At 55.1% G+C, this 24,698-nt stretch overlaps 5 protein-coding genes and 1 non-coding gene across 6 annotated transcripts; 3 read left to right on the forward strand and 3 right to left on the reverse strand.

Moving 5' to 3' along the window:
- Positions 1 to 218: 218 nt before the first annotated feature.
- BESB_055150 (uncharacterized protein) lies at positions 219 to 2,000 on the reverse strand (the record flags this gene model as incomplete). The annotated part of the gene is made up of 1 exon (XM_029363950.1): positions 219 to 2,000. One exon carries the CDS (start codon positions 1,998 to 2,000, stop codon positions 219 to 221), a length of 1,782 nt encoding a protein of 593 aa, XP_029219873.1.
- A 1,230-nt stretch (positions 2,001 to 3,230) lies between these two features.
- Positions 3,231 to 3,303, forward strand: BESB_057790. Its single transcript has one exon. It is a non-coding gene; the product is annotated as a tRNA-Lys (tRNA).
- Positions 3,304 to 4,860: 1,557 nt separating this feature from the next.
- Positions 4,861 to 7,371, forward strand: BESB_055160 (putative beta-1 tubulin; the record flags this gene model as incomplete). Its single annotated transcript, XM_029363951.1, has 4 exons — positions 4,861 to 4,956; positions 5,636 to 6,729; positions 7,079 to 7,166; positions 7,300 to 7,371. The coding sequence occupies 4 exons, from the start codon at positions 4,861 to 4,863 to the stop codon at positions 7,369 to 7,371; spliced, it is 1,350 nt and encodes a 449-aa protein (XP_029219874.1).
- A 1,677-nt stretch (positions 7,372 to 9,048) lies between these two features.
- On the reverse strand, positions 9,049 to 13,340 carry BESB_055170 (XPG N-terminal domain-containing protein; the record flags this gene model as incomplete). The annotated part of the gene is made up of 5 exons (XM_029363952.1): positions 9,049 to 9,459; positions 10,046 to 10,369; positions 10,817 to 11,253; positions 11,713 to 12,023; positions 12,559 to 13,340. The coding sequence occupies 5 exons, from the start codon at positions 13,338 to 13,340 to the stop codon at positions 9,049 to 9,051; spliced, it is 2,265 nt and encodes a 754-aa protein (XP_029219875.1).
- A 1,627-nt stretch (positions 13,341 to 14,967) lies between these two features.
- Positions 14,968 to 18,024, forward strand: BESB_055180 (Sjogren's syndrome/scleroderma autoantigen 1 (Autoantigen p27) protein; the record flags this gene model as incomplete). The annotated part of the gene is made up of 6 exons (XM_029363953.1): positions 14,968 to 15,138; positions 15,441 to 15,651; positions 16,114 to 16,358; positions 16,723 to 16,988; positions 17,413 to 17,466; positions 17,955 to 18,024. The coding sequence occupies 6 exons, from the start codon at positions 14,968 to 14,970 to the stop codon at positions 18,022 to 18,024; spliced, it is 1,017 nt and encodes a 338-aa protein (XP_029219876.1).
- A 699-nt stretch (positions 18,025 to 18,723) lies between these two features.
- BESB_055190 (uncharacterized protein) lies at positions 18,724 to 19,146 on the reverse strand (the record flags this gene model as incomplete). The annotated part of the gene is made up of 1 exon (XM_029363954.1): positions 18,724 to 19,146. One exon carries the CDS (start codon positions 19,144 to 19,146, stop codon positions 18,724 to 18,726), a length of 423 nt encoding a protein of 140 aa, XP_029219877.1.
- Positions 19,147 to 24,698: the final 5,552 nt, after the last annotated feature.

Genomic DNA, 24,698 nt, shown 5'->3' on the forward strand with positions numbered 1-24,698 from the left:
GTCGCAATGCTTGGTTTCGTGAAGAATCGTGTGGTAAAAAAGCGCGGAGCCCGCATTGTTGTGGCAGGGCTCATGACACCGCGAACAGTCGCGGTACCGACAACGCCCCTCTGCAAAAAACCGCGCGCACGGGATGCACCGGCGCTCTTCACACGCCCGAGGAGGCCGCAGACGGCAGTTCGACACGGACACGCCCCCCCGCGACTGGCTGACTGGCGCTACGCGCCCGCCCCCCGAATCGCCTCCCCCCTCAGTGCCTCTATCTCTCCCGTAGGGATCCCCGCCCCCTGGGCGTACGACGGGACTGATGTGCTTTGAACCCCCCCTCCCACAGTCGAGTACGAACGGGAAGAAGGGTTGTACGTCGGCGCATATCGCTCACAGGACAGCAGCCGGCGTCTGCCACTGTCCCGAAACATGTAGTCGCCGCAGTCTTCTTCTTGCCTCGAGCGACTTGAGGACACATAGTTCTCTCCCCAGTCGTCTCGACGCCGGATCTTCGACGGGGGATCTGTCACCGCCCTGCGCACCCCGCTCCCGCCCGCGTGAAGCAGATCGTCCTTTCCTCGGCTTTCTTCCACGCGTCCGTGTTGCGAAGTCGGGCAGTGGTGCGGATGGTGGCAGTAAAGCATTCCGTGAACCCGATCGGAGTCGTCGCACACGCCTTTCTTCTTGAAATCGATGCATACGATGCACAAACCCATTTTATGAAGAACATCTAGAGCAAAAAGAGGGCTGTGAGGATCGCTATGGTCCTCGTCGTGACAGTTCCGGCAATCCACGCCATTCCTGCATCTCCCGACGGCGTAGAAAGCACACGGATGGCAAGAACCTCTAGCGTGGTTTTCCGGTGCGAATGCTCGTCTGGTCGATTCCCCTGTCTCACGCGGTTTTTCTGTGTATCGAGATGATGTGCCGTAAAATGGCTCTTTCGATGCATATCTGTCCTCCACGATCAGCCGCCTTGACACCGTCTCCGGTGTACGTCCACCGCTGGCCGAGTGGTGTCCTGCAGCCGCCGAGGTCACGAAATCCCGGCCCCCACCACTCACTTTCGGGGGAGGTGGACCTCTTCTCTCGGGTGAGTAGCTGGGACTTCTTTGACGCACTCCACGGCCTCCGCCTCCCACAGTCTTGTTCGGATATCCCACTGGTCTCGTAGGTGCTGGGGGGCGTATAAACTCAAGAGCCTCCTCTCTCTCGTCTTCTGAATATCGCTCCCGTCTAGTCCTACCGCCGCGATCCTCCTCTCCAGCCATCCACACATCCCGTGGAGCGCGGTGATACTGCGGGCGACTCCCGCCTGGTCCTCTGCCTCCACCACTGTTCGGCTGAGGATTTGGCCAGCCGGAGCGTGAGTACGCCGGTCGAGACCCTCCAAACGGCGGCGAACCCATGTTGTTTGCGCATGGATCCTTTGCAGGACTCAAAGTCGCGGACCGGTCCGCGAAGCCTGCGTCATACCTCCGGCTCTGCGGGCCCCCCGCTCCTCTTCGTTCGCCCAGCGGCGGCGGCGGTCCCGAGTCTCGCGCTTGCGATGCATATGCGCTGCTGCTGTGGGCGCGGTAACTGCAAGGCGACGCAGGGGCATACACCGCGTCCGCCGAGCTGTCGCGCCCCTCCGAATGCGCTGAACCCACGCTCAGCCGCCGCTCCCCCCCGCTAGAATAGGGGGCAGCGGAGAGGCATGGCAGCGACGCGCCACTCGGTCTCGATAATCGGCCTCCGCCGCCTGGTCCAGCGAGAATGTGCAGTGGAGGATAGGAGACCACCACGCGGTCCGACGCGGGTGGAGCATGATCAGGCGCAGAGCTGGCAAGAGACGACGAAGTGACCGACCCCCCCGCCGCGGGGTGTGAGTAGTAGCATGGCACTGGCACAGAAGAAACGTGCTGGCGCTCCCCTGGGGAGACGCGGCCAGGCAAAACCGAAGGAGTCCCCGCCTGCTGAACTGCTAGGAAAGAGAGAGGAGGGCCCGAGAGTGAAATCGGCACCTGCATTTCGACGCAACCCTGGGTCCTCTGTAGCAGCAGACACTTCGCCTAGCAGCTGAAGGCGGCACAGCAACAAAACGACGAAGAAAGAAAGATTCCAGCACAAAGAGCACATGCAGCCAAACGCTGCTTCCGCCCGAATCATATGTTCACGCGGTCTACGCCTACCACCTCCGACACAGCGCCGAGACTACGCATGGGGGGCGCACTGCTCTATGCTAACGTTTTTTGTCCTTATTGGAACCCAAAATCGATGGGCACAGTGTTCAAAAAGAGAGCCCGCGGTGCCCGTTCATTTTGATCCCCCCTCATGCTCCCCTCGCGAGAGCCCAATCTGCACTGCGCCACTGGCGCCGGAAGCGACAGGGTGCAAACCGACCGGGGCCAAACCTCGCAGAAATCTCCAGAAAAGACCCAACACGAACCCTAAACCGATCGGCAGGTTGTTCGCCGACCATCTGGCAGCTGCTCGGTACGACAGCCAAGTAGTGCAAAAGAAAACCAGCAGAACCAGAGAAGAACAGGAACGTGAGAGTGACGTTCGATGTCACTTACGATGGAAGCTCCTGTCTAGGAACAAAATGTTGCGTCGGTACCCAGAAGGCACTAAACATCTCAAGGAACGTGAGATGAACAAATGAGACGATAGCCAGATACCTGGCTAACAGACGCAACAGCGGAACTATCAGTGGCCGCAAGCAACACAGATACGCCCCCGCTGTCTGGTCCGTTCATTTGCCTTCATGTGTCTCTCGCACCGTTCCTCGCCTCTCTCGCGAGAGCACAACGATTTCCACCCCCCCAAAAAAACGGGGGCAACCCTTTGCATATGCACTTTTTCGATGGTAGAACAAAAAAGGTCGAATGTCGCAGAATCCCGTGCGCCTGTCTCGCTTGGAGCCACCCCTGGGCATCTGAGCAAATCTTGCTTCCACCCGGTGATCAAAAATTGCATGTTCCATCCTCTCCCTGCTTCGGCTAGCCTGCACCTCTTGCCCTGAACCGGCGAATGCAAAACGCCCCCGCCGCTCCACAGCTCGGAGCTTCCCGGGGAGAGAGCATGCAACGGGGGGCAGGTCATGGGGGAACCGTACATACAGGCGGTAATGTCCTAAAAAAATCAGTGGAAAAGCTCTTTAGTTGCCGTACGTCTTTTCATGTGTTTTTTCCTTACAGAATCGGATGTGTTTTACGTTTGGTGGCAAGGAGCCAACGTCACATTCAGCTTTGACTATAGCCTCTTTAGCTCAGTCGGTAGAGCGCCAGCCTTTTAAGCTGGTGGTCAGGGGTTCGAGCCCCCTAGGAGGCTCTCCCGGAGGTCGGTGTAAGGAGGTATCGCGGCCTCTCTCTTTCTTCACTTTTTTCCTCCATCGTGCAGCTAAAGTTCGGTAAGTTGCCATTTGGGCCAACAGTATTTAATCTGAAACTTTTGACCAAGTGATGAGACTCCTCTGCTCGCTCTATCCGGCCAGTGACCGATCACGGTCTCTGGGCCCGCGCAGGTCGAAATGCACCCACCGCCCTCGCATTGAAGCACGCCACACAGTCTACAGTGTGACTCAGCTGGGTGCCGGGAGTGCCGGTAGTGGGTAGCAGCAAGGAAGCGTACGCCACACAGGATCAAAGAAGCAGAGTGGAGATTTCGCCTGCCATCTGCTTCACGGACCGCCGAATGTCGTTTGATTACCTTGCTGTGGTATATCTCACAGGAAGAGATCACTCATACTACACCGTGGGAGGCACCGACGCCTTCGTGGGCATGCACGAGGGAGTCTAGCAAGTGGCAGCACGGTGACGACATCGTCGCTGAGTTCTGTTGTAGGGGCTTCTTCACAATCCCCAGGGCTACTTAAAAGACCGTGGCTGCTCCCAGGAATTCACGTGCTATTTGTCGCGGACGTGAGAGGCGGTTCCCTCAGCTGTGCAAATCCGTATCGACGTGATTATATACACCTAGAGTCACAGTATTGTCTTCCGTCTTCAGGGGCCGCTGGACTAAGCACGTGTGTTCGCCACCAGCCTTCATGCGCAACTTGAGTCGCTACTTGGCTGGATAGCAAGATTTTCCACTGCGTTTTGGCGGCAACGTGACACCGTAGCAGGCAAGATCTGTCCTCCAGCGCGGAGCGCCAGCTATGTATCCCCTTCAAATGCGGCTGGTAGCTTCCTCAGGAGAGAAGACTACGGCGAAGCCACAGTAGGACGTTATGCAGTATGCCTCTAATAGTCGCATGCTACCCTGTTGTAAAGAATGAAAGACCGCGGAAGCAGTCTGTACAGAAGAAATCGAGCGCCAAGGATTCGCTACGCTACAGCGTCACCACAGCACGCCTCCTGAAACCGTGCATCCTGTAGACCGCCAAAAAAACTATCCTGGGGCAAGGGGGCAACACCAAACGAAACAACAGCGGATTTCACCCGCCTTCCACTTGTTCTGGCATCGCTCCTTTGTGGTGCCCCTGGACATGCAGTAAGAATCCATCCTGCGGTGGCAACGGGGACAAGGCATACGGAACCGGACGGGGTCTGTGTGATTGCCCACATCTGCCCCGCAGTGGGTATTCAGTGAGTGTTTTCACGCGTGGGCATTCTTACGTTATAACGCATCCACCGACTGAGCGTGGAAAAGACCGCTTCCTCGTATGAGGTAGAAAACTTGGTCACTCGCAGTGCACTATCGTTGCTCTTAGTTGTGCTCTGGAAGGTCCAGAAAACCAGGACTAGTCCAGGCAGAAATCAGCAGACATTAGCGCGCATGTCTGTAGTCTTGCTTTATATCGACGAGAGGACGAACACTGGTATTTCTCGCAACAAAAAGTTTAGATTGCGTCTTGCTTCAGTTGACCAAACACAGCGGCATGCCAAGATGAGAGAAATAGTCCACATTCAGGGAGGCCAGTGCGGCAACCAAATCGGTGCCAAGTTCTGGGAAGTAATCTCGGACGAGCATGGAATCGACCCGGTAAGTGCTTTAGCCTCCAGAAAACCACGCAGACTTACGCGTGAAGAGCTGCAAAAGTGAAAAGAAATATAATCGGGCAAACTCTACTCTACGGGTAGGGGTGTTGTGCAGAGAAGAGGACATCGACAAAACTTACCTGTGTCCACAAAGCGGGCGTCTAAAGGACACTGTCTCACTAAACAGTTTTGAAAGCGGGGTGGGAGTATGAGTGCATGAATGAGCTTTTTCAAGCAGCTGAGGGCAGTCTCACCATCCCAGACTCACCATCCTCTATTCAATGCGAACTGCAGATGCAGAAGAGGGACTAGCAACAAAGATGACGCAGTTGCTCAGAGCAAGCCGTCAGCAGCCGTATTATGTGGCGCAACTCTGCGAATGTCAACGTAAACTTCCCGTCCGCGAATGTCGACGTAAACTTCCCGTCGAGTGTATCTGCACGCTCAAAATACGACTGCATCAGTCTGTGAGTCTCAGCCTTCGTTTGTGTGCTGGTGCTTTCACGTACTCTTTCGTTCCTGATCATCATCTCTAGTTCCATCTCTTCCCGTGGGTGGCTTATCAGTTCGGCTGAAACCCGTGTCGCGACTTGAAGTCAACTGGCAGATGGCAGATGTGTTGTATCAAGTCTTGCAAATGCGGACTCCTTCGCTCCACTGTTGTCTCCTGCGTTTGCGCGCAGACCGGAACCTACAATGGCGACAGCGATCTGCAGCTCGAGCGTGTCAACGTATTTTACAATGAGGCGACGGGTGGGCGTTTCGTGCCGCGCGCCATTTTGATGGATCTCGAACCTGGAACGATGGACAGCGTGAGAGCGGGTCCCTTCGGTCAGCTCTTTCGTCCCGATAACTTCGTATTTGGCCAAACAGGCGCGGGGAACAACTGGGCGAAGGGTCACTACACGGAAGGCGCCGAGCTGATTGATTCCGTTCTCGATATTGTCCGCAAAGAGGCAGAAGGCTGCGACTGCCTGCAGGGATTTCAGATCACACACAGTTTAGGCGGAGGCACAGGAAGCGGCATGGGCACTCTTCTGATCAGTAAAGTCCGCGAGGAGTACCCGGACCGCATTATGGAAACCTTCAGCGTGTTTCCCTCCCCCAAAGTCTCAGACACGGTGGTCGAGCCATACAACGCGACCCTTTCTGTGCACCAGCTCGTTGAAAACGCAGATGAAGTCCAGGTCATCGACAATGAAGCACTGTACGATATTTGCTTCCGAACACTGAAACTGACCACACCAACGTATGGGGACCTTAACCACCTCGTGAGCGCTGCCATGTCGGGCGTCACGTGCTCCCTCCGCTTCCCCGGGCAGCTGAATAGCGACCTGCGGAAGCTGGCTGTAAACCTGATTCCGTTTCCGCGTCTCCACTTCTTCCTTATCGGCTTTGCTCCGCTTACTAGCCGAGGAAGTCAGCAGTACAGGGCACTGACCGTACCCGAGCTCACACAGCAGATGTTCGACGCCAAGAATATGATGTGCGCGTCAGACCCCCGCCATGGACGATACTTAACTGGGTGTGCCATGTTTCGCGGCCGGATGTCCACAAAGGAAGTGGACGAACAAATGCTCAATGTGCAGAACAAGAATTCGTCCTACTTTGTCGAATGGATTCCCAATAACATGAAATCCAGTGTATGCGACATCCCCCCCAAAGGGCTCAAAATGTCAGTCACCTTTGTCGGGAACTCCACTGCTATCCAAGAGATGTTCAAGCGTGTGTCCGAGCAGTTCACTGCCATGTTCCGCCGCAAGGCTTTCTTGCATTGGTAAGTCATGGAGGTGACAAAACGAAGTCAGCCGCTGGCGGGGCTGAATACGATGCATCATGTAGCCAGAGTACGAACGGCCCGGGCTTCATATTCTCAGCTCTCCCGCTACATGACGCCCATCCGTAATGCCATCAACCAGTGTACAAAAAGATGCCAATACAGTTCCTTTCAACCCCCCTGTCCTGGTGCAAATAGGCGCATCAGGGACGCCGAAGCCCCTTTTCTCTACTACCCACCATGGGCTACAATGCCGCTGGTGGCATAGCGTAGAGAGGAAAGCGTCATAGCACGGGCAAACCGCACGCGCTCATTTTCTTGCTTTTCTCGGAACCTCTTGATGTCCCAGGTATACTGGAGAAGGAATGGACGAGATGGAGTTCACAGAAGCGGAGTCGAACATGAACGACCTGGTCTCCGAATACCAACAGTACCAGGTACGCCGATCACGCCTAGGTAGTGTGATAAGCTGGTAAGTTTACAGACCTGATTCGAGGTGCGGTATGGTTGTCTTCGTGAATCTTGCTTCCCCTGTCTTAATCACTTTACCTTTAAATCTTGTCTTTTCAGGACGCCACTGCGGAAGAGGAAGGAGAATTCGACGACGAGGAAGGGGTTGGTGAGGGCGAAGGCGCCGAGTAGACGCAGCGATCGCTTCTGGATGGTGCAGGACGTGAATGCCGCGATTCGGTGCTTCAGAAGGCTACTGCCCGCGTATCTGAACAAGAAACCTCCCGCGAAAGCAGTCCTATCGGAGTTTCATCGAGTCCGCAAAACCCTTCTACGGTGAAGCTCTTTCAAAAACGAGGAAGAGTCCTGATAGCGGTACCAGACTTCAAGATTCCTGCCGATACCCCTTCGGGCACAGTCCTCGAACAACAAAACCAGGTTTACATGAAATCAACACGGCTACGGGTGGTTCACATCCCCTGTGGAGCGACATTCAGTGCCGTCGGTTCCCAGCTTTTGAAACACAGAGAATCACGCCCATCACATGTGTGTCGTTGGATGCCGCCAACTGTAGCTATAGTAGAAGACGCCCCTTCCTGAAGCGTCGCCTGATTCACACCAGATTTGGCGTAGCGCTTCCTGCTGGGGACCTGCGCTAGCCCTTGCACCAGAACACTAAGCTCCCTTCGGGAACATCACCCAATCTGCTGATAGATCTAGATAGTACGCGCTACAGGTAGCCTAAAAAGCGCCAAACACTCTGCAACACAAAAGCTACCGGTACTACAGTTGAGCTAACGTTTTTCGTTGGTCTACATGTGTCTATATATATGAGTGTGATTGAGAAGCTACCGCTCGCCGTTGCACGGATTGAAGAGGAAAGAGCGATCTGAGTTCTTGCGCGTCCCACCCCCTCCGGCGAAGACACATACGTCGCAGGTGCCTCCAGCGCTGACCAACAGAGGAATGCTGTTCTTTGCTCTTCGGCGACAGAGAATGAGAGTGACAATATATCGGGATACACAGGAATGCGACATTCATTTTGACTCGCTGTGGCCATGGGTCACGCCCTCCAACTACTGAGCTGGTTGTGAAGCCCAGGACAACCTGCCTCTGTAACGATATCCTGTGGTCTAGTTGGCCCACAGGTAGCGCATACAGCAAGACGCAGCGGCCCTTTTCTAGTGGCCCACTGGCCTCTCGACTAAAAGTCTTTCTTTCTGCTCTTCACAGGAGTGGGAGTCGCTGCGTTCATGCTACCGCATAGCCGACACCGAACCAGACAAAACAGGCAACGGCAAGGGCTGAGCTACCGCAGTGGCAGTGCAGAGTGTCCGACCTCATCCTCCCGAGAAGCACGAAATGGCGTGTCGCTTGCGTCGCTGGCGTGATCCTGGGGTTGACTTCGCCTCGTTCCCTTTTCATTCTTTTCACTACCGTGCTGGCCTTCGCATTAAGCACGATGCTGCCGAAGTATAGGGTATCAGGAAAAAAAGAAGAGGAAATGGGATGCACATACAGACACACCGATGTGGAAGCAGAATTACGAAAATAAACAGGAGTACTGCATGTCTTACGAACGTTTGTAGCACTCGTGTTCAAATCACCACATGTGCATATTTACATATTTACACACACTACACCGCCCCTCCCGGCTGTCCCCCCCAACCCCCACCCCGAAGTAGATCGACCGGGACAATTCCAGGGGAGAATGTACAGCTCTACAGGGTGTAAAGCTGCAAAAAGAAATCCAGTAGTATAGTTGTGTCTCGCTATATTACATGCACACCAACGCCCACCCCTCGCCCTACGCAAGTTTTACATGTTCAAACGTTGAATGCGTTCGCGGTATACCGCCTCTCGGACACACTACAGACGAGGAAACTCAGGGTGAGTGTCCAGCCCAACGAGTCTGCACTGCCTCATCAGAAGATCTGTCGCGGCATCCACGTCACCTTTAAGTTCACTGACGTCTATGGAGGCATTGAGTTGGTTGATCATGCCGGCGATTTCATGCCAAAACCAGACAGCTTTGCACAAGTCGCCGAGTGGATTCTCACAGCATGGGAACCACATACGGGTGCATGCCTCGAATTTCCCAAGAGGCGAGTTGGGTGAAACCGAAGATGCGGCCGCAGGCTGGGGCGCGGCTACCGGAGCATCCATGGGGATGTACTCGAGAAAGAACTTTAGGACGATGCCCATGCAGTTGCGCGACAAGAACACGCAGGGGAGTTTGGGGTTGACAGGGCTGAAGTACCCATCAGGCAGCTGCCTCACCTGAAGGAAAGAAACAGCAGAGCGACAACATGACATCACTCAACCGAAGCGTTGTCATCAGCCCGGAATGCAGAAACACATCTCGGATTTCGTGTGCACATAGAATGACAAGGGTGAATCTGTATGGATATCTCTAGACTCACGCCTACGCAAAGTGTATACCTCTCTCTCTCACACAGCCAGCCGGTACGTGGTGGTGAAAAAAAGAATGATACGCAGAAACGCTACACTGCATGGCGGGCGACAGACCTACAGGAGTAGCCCCTCTGCATGTGCAGCACTAAGAACCTCTGCAACTGCAGAGCTCTGCACCTTGAATGGAGAGTCGAAGCAGTCTCGTCACTAACTACTGGAGAGGACTTGGGCTACGAGTCAAAAAGATTTCGCTATGAAGGAAACGACAGCGCGCAACATGTGACGCACAAACATAGACGGCCAGCAGGCCAGACTCAAGCCTCCGCCGTGCAGAGGGCGCTGCAGACGAATGTGCGTGTGAACAGTATGTAGCAAGACTGGCGCGTAGGGCGTTTTCTCGCATATTTTCTTCGGCATCCTTTTGACCTCGACGTGGCGCTGCTCCGCTTACCTTGGTGAGGTCTCTGAGAAGCACGCTCCCGAGGCAGGCTTCCGTGAGCTGCCGCAGGGAGCGCTTGAGGATTTTGATGATGGACGAATACGCAGCCAAGTCGAAGTCGACGTCTCCTTGCCAGTGACTTCCGACATGCAGCCGCATGGGGTACAGCGAGCAGATGCGGGAGAGAAGCAAAATGCTTCTTCTCTTCTCAGGGGGCGTGTCGGGACGCCGGAGGAGCTGCACTCCCACCGGATGAGGCCGGTCCTTCGGGGCTTCCAAAACGTCGCCCGTCAGCAGACCGAACTTGAGCAACTCTAAAACGAACAGCATGTCTTCCTGCAGGCACCAGACGCCAAATGCGCGACAGTGTCCTGATGAAGAGATGCGAAGTGCGGCACGCCACGACGCGAAAAACCCTCCAAAGAACCCCAGTACAGTACACGAAAACGAAACACCCTGTGGTGAGAAGCGCAGTAGAGTTTCGATTCAGGCGTCAGCGACGGACGCAAAAACGGATGGGACCCTCAGCTTGGGGCAGACCTTCAGCTTTTCCACGTCACTGCAGCCTCAACACGCCCATGCGCACTGACTCGAAACAGAAAGAGCGACGAAAGATCCAAGTCCTCTGATGTAACGCGCCGGGTCAACCGCGAGAATGCAAACAAAAAATCCCTGCCATCGGTCTGTACGAACATAAACAGCGACTCTTGGCTGTCAACTTGCCGTATGTCGCGAAGGCGCTTCATCAAGGGTCTAACGCGCAACAAGCATACAAGCCCTGACCTGGAGTTCGCCAGGCGCGTTCATCAAGGCAGAGCCGAAGACCGTGGTTTCGCCCTGCTCGGTGAAGTAGCTCAGGTTGTCCAGTAGCATGAAGTGAACCAGCGCAAGCAGACTTTGGGAGTCCTGCTGGTTCATGGCCGGCGGCGCGGTTTCCGAGAGGTAGTCTGCGCGTTCATCGAACAGCGGGATGCCGTTCTCCTGCGCATGCGCATGCCAGTTCAGGCAGAACTTCAGGTCGACCTTGGAGCAGTTCTGCCGCCGCAGCTCCTTCTGCACAGCCTCAGCGTCAATCAACCAGCACCGCGAGACCGTTCCGTCGATCTTGGGCGGCAGGGACTCTACCTCGCTGTCTCGACGCCCCGCCAAAGAGCACGTATACCGGCTAAAGCGGATGCTGCGCGTCCGATAGTCCTCGTGCAAACGCATCGCAATCAAACCTGAGTTGCAAAAGAACAGACACAAAGGGACAAAGCGGTCAACAAAGAGTGGAGGGCCGCACCCCACATGAAACCGCGGGGGCAGGGGGCGGGGGGGGGGGAGGGGGGGATGCGCGTGAAGACGCTGGCCTCCAAAACCTTGAGGCACAATCTCGCCCCGAACGCCCATCTGCAGGCTCCACATCGTCACCTACGACCCGGCACTTTCTCGCGCGATGCGAGCACGCCCACACGCGAAATCAAACACGCTAACACGTTTAGATCTGAGGTGCTTATCTCAGCGGGCACTGGAGGATGCCTCGTCTAGCGCTACCCCTGCTCTTTCACGCCTTTACGTCTGAGCTTGCCGGTGTACAAGACATATAGGGTGTATGTGCGCAAGGAGAAAGGAACCAGCACATGAAGGGCATTTCAGCGCGCAGAGGATCTGTCGCTGCTGCGCCTTGCGTCTCTGCGTACCAAGAGCGCGGCATCTGTATTCCCTGACGTCGTTCAGCAGGTCGCGGTACTCGATGGAGTCGACGCAGGGGTGCGAGAAGTCAATCCACTCGCCGAGAGCTAGCACAGAGGGGATTTTACGCGAAAGAATGCCTTGAGCCATGAGGAAGTAAACCGAGAATGGCAGCCGGTGCCCGACTATACGGTGGAAGTCCCGTGGAAGCGCAGGCGACCGCGGGTGGCTGCCCGAGGAAGACGAGACGAACGGCGCCACAGTGGCGGATAGCTGAATTACGAGGGGATACTGCAACAGCGTCTTGCACACGCAGTACCTGCACAGAAATAAAAAGGCAGAAAGAAGCAAAAGCCAGATGTCCAAATGCGAAGCGATGCAGGGGCCTGCAGACCCGGGTTGAGGGGGCCTGTCCGCCTGCTGTCTCTCGATGAGTCTGCGGCTCTAGAAAACCTCCACGTGTCCATGTGTCGCCTCTACAACCCCACTCGCACATAAGAATTCGCATTTTTATGTGGATGCGGGGCGAGCCCGTGTCCATTCCCCGCAGGATGCGCCGCGTCTCAACCCCGTCTAGGCAGAACCCCCCGCCCCCCTCCCTCTCCTTCCCCCGAGACACGCGCCGGAGGCTCGAGGGCGAGGGTGGCTGAAGGCGTCCACGTGTCGGAGTGAGACATCTCTCTGTTCGTTCTCGACGCGAATGGACTAAGATGCGTGCGTGTGTGGACACGCATGTGCGGCACATGTGCGGCATTTGCGCCAGGCGCTTGAACGGGTCGACCCTCTCGAGTTGTTTCGCTGAAATTCGTGGCGCCGAAGTCTCGGCGCGGGTTCGCGAGTGTGTGGTGTCTCACCCGTCGACGTGGTCGTGTTTCATCTCCTCATTGGGAAAGTGTTGCATGTAGGAGACGAGGGGAGCCTGTTTGACAAAGTCGACGGCGGTTCCAAAGGAGAAGTGGCTTTTCCCCTGGTGGAACTGCGAGAGGTTGAGATAGGGGAAGGTGAGGCAGTACTCGGTTCCAGCGAGGAGGCAGGCGTCCATGAACTGTTCGCGCGTCACGTTCCAGGTGCTCAGCAGCTGCTCCAGCTCGACCCACTCGAAGGTGCCGCGCGCCCAGTCGATGTTCACGATGACGCGCGGGACGCCAAACAGCAGCAGAGAGGGTGGCCCCAAGATCGCGTCGAGGAAGTTGTGCTCGGCGAAGTACGCAAGCTGCGCCGTCGCGAAGAAGGGCGCCTGTAAGCACTCGCACCCGCGGCTCTTCAAAAAGTGGAAAGAAAATTGCACGAAGTCCGAGTTGATGCGACTCGTCGCGTGCGCAAACTTGGAGAGCGCCGCCTGACTCCCGCCGTGCGCGTACAGCATCCACCCTTCGTCGATCTGCTGGTGAATCTGCGAGGAGAAAAGCATGTGCGACCGCGGCTGCAGGCCCTGAAACACAAAGAAGGTCGGAATCTTGTGGTCTTTGAACAGCGCCACTTGCTGAGAAAGCACAGCAAACAACGAGGGCGGCAGCCCGCCAATCGCCTCCGCCAGCGGATCCTTCAAACCCGCCAACGACCGCAGCCAGAAAACCGCGTCCACGCCCAGGCGCATGTCTGTCAGCGCCTCAATCTTCCCCTGACGAAGGAGCATGTGCTCCGATAAATACGTTTGCAGATGGCGGACTCTCATCCTGTCTGTTCTGCGACTGGAAATAACCTCTGCGGAAAACGGGGGATCGCACCCTCGCGACAGCGCGCACACGTCGGCTGGTGTCGCAGGTGCGCGCGAAGGGGAACAACAAAAGAGGTAAGACCGGAACCGCGATGCAAGGGACGAATATAGGGATGAAGAAAAGCCGGGAAGAAAGGAAACCGAAAAAGAAAATGCAGAATATCGCAATGGCGGCAGACTGGATATCCGTGCGACGTGCGAAAATTAGACAAACAAGAAGACGAACCACCAAACCTCAGGGCTTAGGAAACGCGAGAATGAGAAGTGGTGAGAGGTGCCAGGTCTAAGAAAAAAGCAAATTAACGATGAGTCTAGAAAAAACCAAGCCCCAAGTCTAGGTTCTCTACTAGCGGCGGACACATACTTCAGGTATACGACGTGGAGAAGCGCGCAAAGAGGCGCGACAACGAAGGAACAAGGAGCGACGAATGCGGGGGAACAAGCAAATTTCGTAGTTCTATGACAGGCAAACTCTGAGTGGAAGTCTGCTTTTCCAAGATATTTCCGCCGGGGAAGAAAATTGCGGTTTTCGCGCAGCCCGGCACGCATGCTCACCCCTTGTCTCTCCCGGTCATCAGCTCGAGCTCCGCCTGTGCAGTGAATGACTTTCTTTCTCGTTTCCTGCAGCTGTAAAAAAATGGAAACCGGCTCACGCGCCATCGGCGCCATCGTGGTTCCCGACTTCACGCAGCGTCAAGGCAGGCGGAAGGAGCGTCCATAAACATGAGAATAATGCTTCGAGGGCGACTGAGGGAGAGGGAGGGACGAAAAACGACGCGCGTATCGCCGTCAAGGCTCTGCCGCTGGACGAGGCATATTTGCGAACGCGGCGAATAGTCGAACTGGCATCCTCACCCTCGTGTTGTCATCTGTATATGTCTTCATTCGCAGTTGTGTGCTCTATTACGGACTGTTGTTCGGGTACGTTTCACTCGTTCGCCTTTGCACATGGTTCTGTGGAAGTGGAAGTCGGGAGGATTTTCCCAAGCACACGTTGTCACCGTTCGCTGTAGTGAGCGCTGGGAGTTGACGCGGTACCGGCTGCCGCGCCTGCTCAGAAAACCATGAGGAGAGGCAGCCCCCCGGTCCAAAGTGTTCCTCGTGTATTGAATTGTGTCGTCAATGTTCGTTGGGACTTCCAATGCCGCAAACTTGGCACCTGACTGTGTTTGTCAATCGCATTTGTCTCATTCTGACCCTTTTTAGAATTGTCCGTCCTCGGCCGGCCACTCGAGTCACCGGTTCGAATCGCCCTCCTATCTTTCTTCGTCGATGTGGGACCGCGTGTCTTCTGTTCTGGAGGTTATCAAGGTGTAAAGACTCGGCATCTGTGGTCGGTCTTCTTGCCTGTCCCTCGGAGGCGTTCGTTCGCGCGAACAGCTGCTGTACATACACCTACGGCACACGAGCGGGAACCACTTCTTTCGTGGCCGTCTGTGCTGCGCATTGACATTCCTTTCTCTTCCCCCTATTCGAGTCGCTGGGGCGGCTTCGAGTGAGTCTGCACTCAGCGTTAATTTAATAGAGCTTGTCCGGAAGTCGGAAAATGAACGGTCACTCAGGGGTCGCGGCGTGCGGCGGAGCGTCGGCCGCCGCCAGAGCCACAGAGGGCAAGCGAGGCCTGTCTGGAACAGATGAAAAGAAAAAATCTGCGAGCGAGGGACTTGCTGAGAAGCTTCTTCTCGGATGGACGATGCTCGGAGATACGTGCCCTCAGGTAGGCACAAGTCTGCTCCACCGAAACGGCGAACGCACACCTCTCCGGCCTGTCGCGCCGGCACGTACTGGATAGGATCTGCGCATTGCTCAAGCGAGAGGACGCGCATATGCGTATAGCAATCATATTGGGATCATGGGGCACTGGGTTCTTTATTGTGGTGTACTCCCTGCTGCAAGAAGGATGGCGCACGTTGCCTTCCAGAACCTCTCCAGTGATTGCCGACACAAGGGGCCTTCGCGGCCTTCTCCCTCGCTCACGCGTTCCCGCTGTCAGTCCTCGTGCTTCCTGTTTTTCTTCAGTGCGTGAGCGTTCCTCTCATGCGCGACAAGCAGCATCAGCTCTTCTGCGTGGCTTGTGAGGCCTTCGTTCCGCCGAGCCTTCTCGAAGACGGCGGGCGCAGCGCCGGCGCCCGCAGGCCGCAGGCCGAAGATACCAAGCGCGAGCAGCGCGAGCGTGTGGGACCCCCGCACGGAGAGGAGTCGCGATACGATGCGGCGGGGCCTGCATCGAGTGAGTCGTCGCCGGAAGGCTCGTATATTACCCATTCTAGTGAGGGAGACAGTCAGGCAGATCCGCTAGAACCAAACAATGGATATAGGGGAAGGGTGCATTTAAGCGATGAAGGATTCGCCCGTGGGCAGGCTGTCCGAAGTCCAACTAGGCGGGAGCCAGAATCGCGGGAGCCCCAGTCGGGGTGGATTCCGTTGGTTTCTGTCGCGTGCACACGCAGTTTGCATATTCACGTGCGCGTTTGTTCAAGTGGTCGGTCACTTGCACATATATGTATATATACACATATATTAACTATATATATAAACACATATGTATATATAGATGACCGTGTAATGGCAGTCTGGAGCGCACACAGTGTGCAGAAAAGTCTGCGCTGCTGGCGAGGGGCTTTTGCATGACTTCTCTTCCTCGCCGATCGACTGCAGATGCTAGCTGCGGACAGGGGTGTGTTTTTTTCAGTTGCTGGCCGAGGACCGCAGTACCAGATGGTCGCGTCGATTCCGCTGAATCAAGCAGACAACGCGCGAATCCAGTCGACTCTGTCAGCTGCCGTCGGGGGAGAGGGGCTCAGAGCTAGCCATGGAGACGTTTCTGACGGAGGCGGGCGGGGGGTAGCGCGTGTGTCTTCCAAGTCGCTGCAGGAGGACGACGAATACCGAACAAACATGCACCCAGAAACCGCGGAATCTGGCAGTTACCTTCAGGTGAGGCGACGCATAGTTTTGACCAGGCTCGACGGTCGCTCCAGCAGCCTTCAGAGAGATGTCTCTCGGGCGCAGACAAACAGGTTCACGCGCCCCCCTCCCCCCTTCCCTCCGAATACGCCAGCCAGCAGGAAAGGCTGATGGGCAGTAACGAGGTTGTTCCACGCGGCAGCAGCGGTGCGAGGGCTGTCCCGCGTTCCGGCGAAATGCCTGTGCGCGCTATGTTCGGACTCTCCCGTTGTTCGCCCTCTACGTGCGGAGCTGGTCACAAGGTCACATGTGGGGACAAAGTCGCGGGTTGATTCCAAGCAGGGCTGTCGGCTCCAATGTGTGTGTGCCTGCCGTTCGTCTGCTTTCGCTGCAGGTGTCTGCGGAGCTGCTCAAGTGGCGTGAGGAGACGCTGCGGCGATGTGGGCTCCTCTCGGGTGCTACGGGGCGGCCTGCAGAGACCTGCGCGAAGCCTTACCCCGCAGCGCCAGTCGGGAACGAGGCTGCATGCCAAACGGCGTCTGCTGCCGGCGCGAGCCGGCGACCTCTCCCTGAAGAATTGAGACTTTGCGAAAAGGCGTCCGCCTGCCGAGGAGAGGCTCTATCCGAAGCGAGGACCGCGGTGCTCGGGACGATCAGACGGTAAGGCAGCAGCCAGCGGACTGGTAAACCCTAAACGTTAAATTGAACAGAGTCTTCACAAGCGAGTCTGCGGTGTGGTTAGGTGATTTTTATGAGGCCGTGCGAGTGCCCCCCCGCCAGTGCCTCTGTGGAATCTCCGGTTTGCGTACATTTCGTAGCTCTAAGTGTGATACGTCTGATCTCACCTGCGTCTTTTTTTTTTTTCCGCTCTGCGGCGTACAGTGGGTCTGCTCCCATATTTCGTATATTCCATGCCTGAAACCCTAAAACTCTTTCAGCAGTTTTTTGAGCTCATTTTTCCGGCGCAGCGGGCTCTCCTGTCGAGTTGCAATTTCTTCATATGACACACATCCTATGTATGGCACTAATGCATCGGTATTCACACGCTGTATCCACACGTGGCGGACGGCTGTGTGCGCTTCAGGTATGCGGTCGCGCTCACGCCGCACGCGTCCCGCGCGGCTACGACTCTCGAAAGGTACGTGGTGGAGAGGCCGCGCCTTCGGGCGCCTGCGCAGGTTGCCTTGGAAGTCTGAACATACTTCTACAAGCACGTGAGTTGCCTAGCTGTGTGTCGGCGAAAATTACGCGCGGCTCCAGCGGTATCGCACGCGATAGGTAGCGCTTCTGACGGTGTGATGCTGGGGGAACAAAGCCGCCCAGGCTGGCACACGGTCGCGGCATGTGGGGGTCAGGCAGCTACTGGCAAGTTCCACGCAGGGGGGGGGGGGGGGGGGGGCGGGGACCCAGGGCCAGAAGGTAGCCTCCACTCAGCAGCAGGAAGACTCTCTGAAGTCTGTGGCGGCCAGCGCGAGTGGCGCAGTCTGCGCGCGCTCACCACGATGAATATGTTTCGTGCAGTGAAGAGCGTCACACAGAAACGCGACTTTCTCCAAGCTAGATGAGTTAGAGTGCAAAGAGTTTGTTCTACGCGCGTCTGCCTTCGCATGTGGTGCGCTTTCACAGCGAGCGGCAAGTCCTACTCTCCCTGCAAACAGCCCTGCAAGTCCTGGGCACTCTCGACAGCCTCGCGTAGTTTCCAAAACTTCGTCCTGCTATGCCTAAACAACAATACGTTGACGTCGGATTTTTGTTACGAAACGCGTACGCGCACGGATCTGTGCATACACACCGTGCGCGACGCAGATGCATACGTGGAAGAGTCGTTCTGTGCATGTAATCAAAAAACGCGTCCCACGAGCGTTCCCGTGTCTGCATTTGCACGGTATATGCGTGGAGTATTGAGGTCTCGCCCATACACACGGTCAAAGTTTTTTAGGCAGCAGACGCGGTCGCCACCGCACCACTGCGTCGAGCGTTCACTGCAGACCAAGGCGTCGTGCGTAACTGATATCCACAGACATGTCTCCAAATTTCCTGACGCGGAAATAAGCGTAGACGAAGCCGAAGACCGTCTCATCAGATTTCAAAGATAGGTATCGTGCTGACATAGGTACATGCATGCTCCCCCGAACACTAGCTACCACAGAGAGGCGCGCCTGAGTAGTGCGTGGTCTGTGCGACCGTCTGGGACCTGAAGCAAAAGCGCTTCGCCTGTCCTGGCGAGTCTGACATACAGAAGTAAAACAGTAGGAGTGGAAAGCGGAAAATTTGTGTTCATAAACTACTTGCTTGCGGGCGCCTCGTGCTGGCAACATGGCACACTAAAATACCAGCAAAGGAAGGAAGTCTACGGTAGTTCCCGCCACTCTGCCCCGCCCTTCTTTTTGAAGGCCTACAAGGCCGCATTCATGACGAGACCCAGCCAGGCAAAGCCGCAGGACAGAATGAAAGCCCACAGCCCTTGACGGGAAGCATTATTCATTTTATGCAAGAGAGGATTGCAATAAGCCGTAACACCTTGGGCAGACATGTCAGCTTGATTTCTGCATGGGACATTAGGAGCCTCTTTCTGCTCCCATTTCAGGTAGAGAGCAGGATCGCATACGCATGCCCACGGGTAGTCGGATTGTAACGGAAACATGAAATTAAAAAATGAGCCTTGGTTTCCTCCTTCAAAGTTGTTCGGATCGGCACTGCCCGCTCCACCTAGAAACATGTTGTTGAGCATGTCAAAAATCCCTCTCGCACCTACTTCCACGAACGCCTGCATCATCAGCATAAAACCAATTCGCAGGGGGGAAAGCATCCACGGCATTGCAGGAATACACACGCCAAACACAGCAATGTACGAAACGTATATTGGGTACTGGCTTGAAGAACATTCAAGTACATAAATATTTGGAATTTGTTCCTCTACCGTGTTGCAACATAATATGTTGAGGCTTTTAGAGCAACGAGTTTTCGGTGAAGGTAAACTGGAGGGGGGCCTGCCGGAGAGATAAAAAACGAAGGCTGACAAAGGCACAGGAGAGGTATACCTAAAAGGACACTCTCACAAATACCCACGTCCGTGCGGTCTGCATATATATCAAGTCGCTCTATGCAGCTACGCATCAGCGGCCAAATACAACCGTCCGACCGGGTGACCTCAAATTCACACATCCCATGTGTAGATTCCTAGAGCACGCCTTGTAGAAGTTGCCCAAGAACGGCGCAGTCGAGTGCGCAACCTGCCGAAAGCAGACCCTTTGTTGTTGGCAGTCGATGCAGCTGCTACATAAGCAATCTCTGTGCCTCCAATCGCTTCCAGAGTCTCGTCGCAGGTACCGGAGGTGTGGTGGATGAGCAAGTGCTCCTACTTAGAGCCAAACCGACTCACGTCCTTCTGCGGGTCGAACGATTCCGGAATCTTCGGAGGGTGTGGCTCCAGATAGGACGAACGGTCGGCATCTGACCGCTTCCATCGTCTTCGTTTAGTACTTGAATTTATTGCCGGAGGCCTCTCTTCTTCACTTTTGTGGCCGGAGTGCGACTCGGGATCGCGGGACGAATATCTCGAATGCAATCCCTTCGGCAGATCGTCTGCCAGCACGAACATCCTAATTTCTGGGATCTCTACACGCAGTTATGCCCAAACGGTCGGCACATCGTCTCATAATGTTGTAATTACCTATAGACATGTGCTTGGGGAAGCTGGACGCTCTCCACACTCTACCGGTTGTAGCGCAATGCCGAATACGAACATGAAGCAAATCGAGAGGAACAACACGTCAGCAGTAGAGGGGACTGTTTCGTGTATGTTTAGGCTCCATGTATCGGCAAAAAAGAACCGGCATGGATTATAGCTCATATGTCAGTGCAAGACAGTTGAAAATTTGATCCATTTCGTACCGGTCGCAAGGGGAATTGATCACGCAACTTTTAGACTTTTCAAATCTCACTTGGTATTTCAACATGGATTCCCTTGGCGAGAGGCTTGTCAGGTGCCTCACACATCTCCGTGTCACCCTCTCGACACCTTTTCGCAGCATCACGCAGAAATTGCATGAGTTTCTCCTGGGACGCCGAACGGTTTCTGAGACTCTTTATCTTCACCCTCGCGCCTAGAGTTACGCCCTGATGCAGCAACTCTGCCAGCGTCTCCCCTGGCTCCTCTACAAACAGCCGCGCTACGTGATGAGCAAACGGCGCCGAAGCGGGCCGCGTTTGAAGCCCCGGTGCCGATGAATGGAGTTCTGCCCACCGGCCATCGGTGGATGGGCTAGATGCGATTGTGTGATGATCTGCTCCAAGGTGACAAAGTGAAGCGAACAAATAGCACGGTACATCTGCAGCAAAGAGCACCATGTATATCCGCGAGTCGACATGCCCTGAGTCTGGCTCATTTTCGCAATTTCCTGCCCAAACTCGTTCCCTGCCTTCTGCCCGACAATCAGGTGAAACCTCAGTTGTGCGTCGTTCCCAAAAAATGACGCATTTGAACTCCGACACCCGGTAGAACTGTGCTACATTGAGTTAAGGCTTCTGTGTAGCACTCCGGGAGCATTCTTATACAACCAGCCTACACGACAATGTAAAGCTAGAAGCTTACTGTGAAATAAGGCGACGACGACGAAAATTGTCACTAGAAGAGGCTCCCGTAGCGTATATTGAACTCGTCTGGTGAGATAGAGACGAGAATGCCTGTCGTCTGCGCCCACCGGACGCAACGCGGACCCACTGAACGAAAGAGCAGGACGAATCATTATGATCCCACTTATCCCTTACGTGTCACAATGTGGATCTCCCCATTATATCAAACGCACTTCTTGCCAGTGGCGCCTGTTGCCACGGAGGAAGACAACTCGCCCGCCCGCGTTAACTGTATTCAACAGAGAAAAACGACCAATCAAAAGATCAGAAACAAAGCCTCCGAAACCATACACCATGCCTTGTAGTCCAGAGCTATGGAGGTTCGGCACCAGAGTTCCCGAAACCACTAGCAGGGAGGGAACCGAGAGACGAGAGAAAGAGAGGTTCAATTTCTGGATAAGAGACACGAGGTTGAGGATCCAAGATCGACTCGCCCTGGTGAGCGCCACCCGTCTCCCGTCAGCATGTCGATGCGGTCTGGTTAGTAGGGTCCTTGAGTGGTCGGCATGAACGGAGCCGCGCAGCAACTGAACCTCGGCGGAGGAAGAACTTAGAGGGAAGGAGGATTTCCTCTATTTGCGGCGGTTCACGGTCGGGAATACTGTGCGGCATCCCGCATTTCCTTCCAGATCTCAGTAGGAGTGCTGACGGTGTTGCCGGTACGGAACGGCGCGTCGCATCGTTTTACGGAAGACTCGAGCAAACACGCAACTGCTCGCGGGTCACAGCGTTGCTGATTGCCGATTTTTTGAGACTACATGACGTGAAAGATGTACCATTAAGCTGCCTCATCGGCGGTGTGGCAGCTGATCCGTAGAGCGGTCGCGTCGCAGCGACGCAAGCTCTTCGTGCCATGGTTTTACACGGTTTCAGTGTTACGATAGCCCCCGTTCGTTGCCCGGGGGCATGGTACCTTGCTTCGTACCAATGCCTACCAATGTCCATTACCTCGTGTCCTAGCATAGACGTTTGCAGCCGGGTAAAGGTACTGAGCCATGCAGCTGGACTGAATGTTCCAGGTGTGCTCGCCAGCAACGTTTTCTCGCGTCTATGTTTTGCGCGGTCTGTCTGTGAGGATCAGTCGTCGAATCTGAGTCGACTCTGAGTTAGAAAGGCTGATGCGCTCCTCAAGGCATACAGGCGCTCCATCTTTTGCTGCAGAAGTTGGCAACCACCCCTTCTTCCGTGACCCAGTACTATAGGGCATTGGGGACACAAAAAGAGAGTTGCTTAGGGCCCTTGTGTGCATCTGCTCAATGTTAGAATACCTTTAACAACGTGACGAAAACTGCTCACTGGCTCGCACAGGTCGCTAAAACGAAGGTACACGCTTACACACGCCAAATACCGACAACACTCGTGAGGAGCGCAAGCATCACTGACTGTCGGGTAGTGTATGTGCGTAGGGTGCCGTTTATTTTGTGGTTCTTCGGATTGCAAGCAGCCGTGATTCCTTGCGCCGACATATCCACTTGATTGCGGCAGGGAACCGCCTGAATTTCGTTGGCTTGCCACCTCGCGTAGTTCCCTTCGTCGCACACGCACGCCCACGGGTAGTCTGTGCTCAGGGGATACATAAAGTCGAAGAACGAGCCTTGGTTACCACCTTCGAAGTTCTGGGGGTCGCTTATATCTGCTCCGTTGCCGAAAATACTGCTGATTGTGTCCAAAATCCCCGAGGCGCTCACTTGAGCGAATGCCTTCATGCACATAAGAAACGCAGGAGTCGGACATCCAGAATGTCGTTTTTGTATCACACTAGGCGCCAGCATGTGTGTCTTAGATCTTAGAACAATTCCGCTACAGAATGCAGTGCACGGTCTCAGGACTGAGACGATGACTTTCGTATTCTACCACTCACCTGCATGCCTTCACCACGATGAAAAGGCGTTGCTTCGCCTAGTCCTTTTCTTCGTGTAAGCATTTGGAGTCTGGTGTTGTCCCGAGCGCTGGTACGTTCATCCCGCCCTATTTCACCGAACAGGGGGGAAGCTGAATGCTGTTCTGGTTCGGTATGAAGGCGATGAGGCATGATCGTCTGTTCCTGGTTTCGCAGCTCTTGATGCCTCCGGCGTGCGGCAGATTGTTGACTGACAGATTTGAACGGGCTCCCGCCTCTTTCTTGACGAACCATATCATGGCCGTCAGTCTTCAGACAAGCGGCAGAGAAATGGAAAGGGCGTATGTGAGGCGGCGCTGTAGACATATAACAAAGAAGCTGTTCACACACGCGTTCTCCATGCATCTTCCAAATGACAGATGAAGATGTACATGACTTGGGGACCGCAGCGCTGTGTTTCTGCAGCTCAAGACTCCTCAGTTATGCCTCTGCCACCATTATCTGCGGTACCCGAACTTCGTAGTGACTAGCAGGTATGCGCGGCAGCAATGCGGGAGGCCCGCAGTCTTCGCAGCTCTACCGGGGTTGTCGTCCTGCGTGCCCCCAATATCTATCATTCTGTAGTGTTGCGGCGTGATGAGTTCCCCTCACATACTTCTTGCAGCTTCCAGACGACTGCAACTCACCAGGTGCCCTCCCAAGACCCAGGGATTCATTCCCTTGCACAAGGCATTGCTCCGCCTCTCCAGCAGCACAGCGTCGGGCTGCCGCTTTCCTCATTTGGGATACAAGAGTAATAAAGTCGTAGGTTTCACGAAGATTCTTCACCTTTAGCTGAGCGTTCTCGCTAACACCTATCTGCAGGAGATCGTTGATCTGGCAAGCTGCATCCGTGCGATTAGGCTCCCAGAGGGCCGATGAGTTTGTCTCTTGCGCAGGATCCAGGTCACGCTGTATCGAATTCAACGGGACGCCGTTACTAGAGGCATTTCTTGCGACGGCCGTCGTGATCCTGGTTGCATCTGCGCAAGCAAGCTCCGCTCGCACACAGAGCATTTTCATGAGTTATACATTATGTTATTCGCTCTGCGCTTGATATTGCGGTGGGCTCTTCTGAAGTTGCGTCATCACTGTCGATCATTCACGAGCACTCCCGTACATCGGTGAGCAAGGGACACTAACTTATCCTTTGAGAGATCGAGGTTCCAGTACGCTCGCTTCCTTGCTCACATCTAGGGGGCGCATGTGTTGCAAAACCCCGTACGATCACAGTCCCAAACCAACACTGGGAACGAGGATAGTAGGTGAGAAGCCGCATGACAGAGCAAGTGCAAGTTATTCAGAGGCGAACCGATCCTGGGTGAAAGACTCCCAGATGATACGGAGTCCGTGGGCTGTTCATACTAGTGATAAGGCTTGTCGACCAGGTCGCTCAGGCGCCCGACCCATATCTAGTGAGGCGCGAACCCCATGAGAAATGAGTACCCTATCCTCTCGTCCCTCCGTCTTCTCGTTTGTTTAGAGTTGCCCCTCCTTTCCCACACGTACCGGAAAGCTCTGTACAGATGATTAGAGCAAGTGCGACAAGAGAGGCGTGAGCAGTGGTGGTAAATGTCATCTTGACGGGAGCATGTTGGACATCTCGACGAGGTTGTAGATTTCTTGTATGTGTCGGCAATGCAGAGAGTGTGTGAAAATCCCCAAGCAGAGATACACGGCGCGCATTGGCTCGAACAGGTGGGGCTTTGCCCCTGAAAGGTCTTGCTAGACGCAGCATTGGAGCACTGAGCTACGAACCAATGGACAGTGAAATAAAGGAAACCTTTACTAGAGTTCTAGGCGCGTTACGGAGAAAACCTGAGAGGGCTTGATAGTCCTCAGTATGAATGAATAGA

This window comes from Besnoitia besnoiti, chromosome IV (genome assembly GCF_002563875.1).
Source record: "Besnoitia besnoiti strain Bb-Ger1 chromosome IV, whole genome shotgun sequence".
Classification (NCBI taxonomy): domain Eukaryota; phylum Apicomplexa; class Conoidasida; order Eucoccidiorida; family Sarcocystidae; genus Besnoitia; species Besnoitia besnoiti.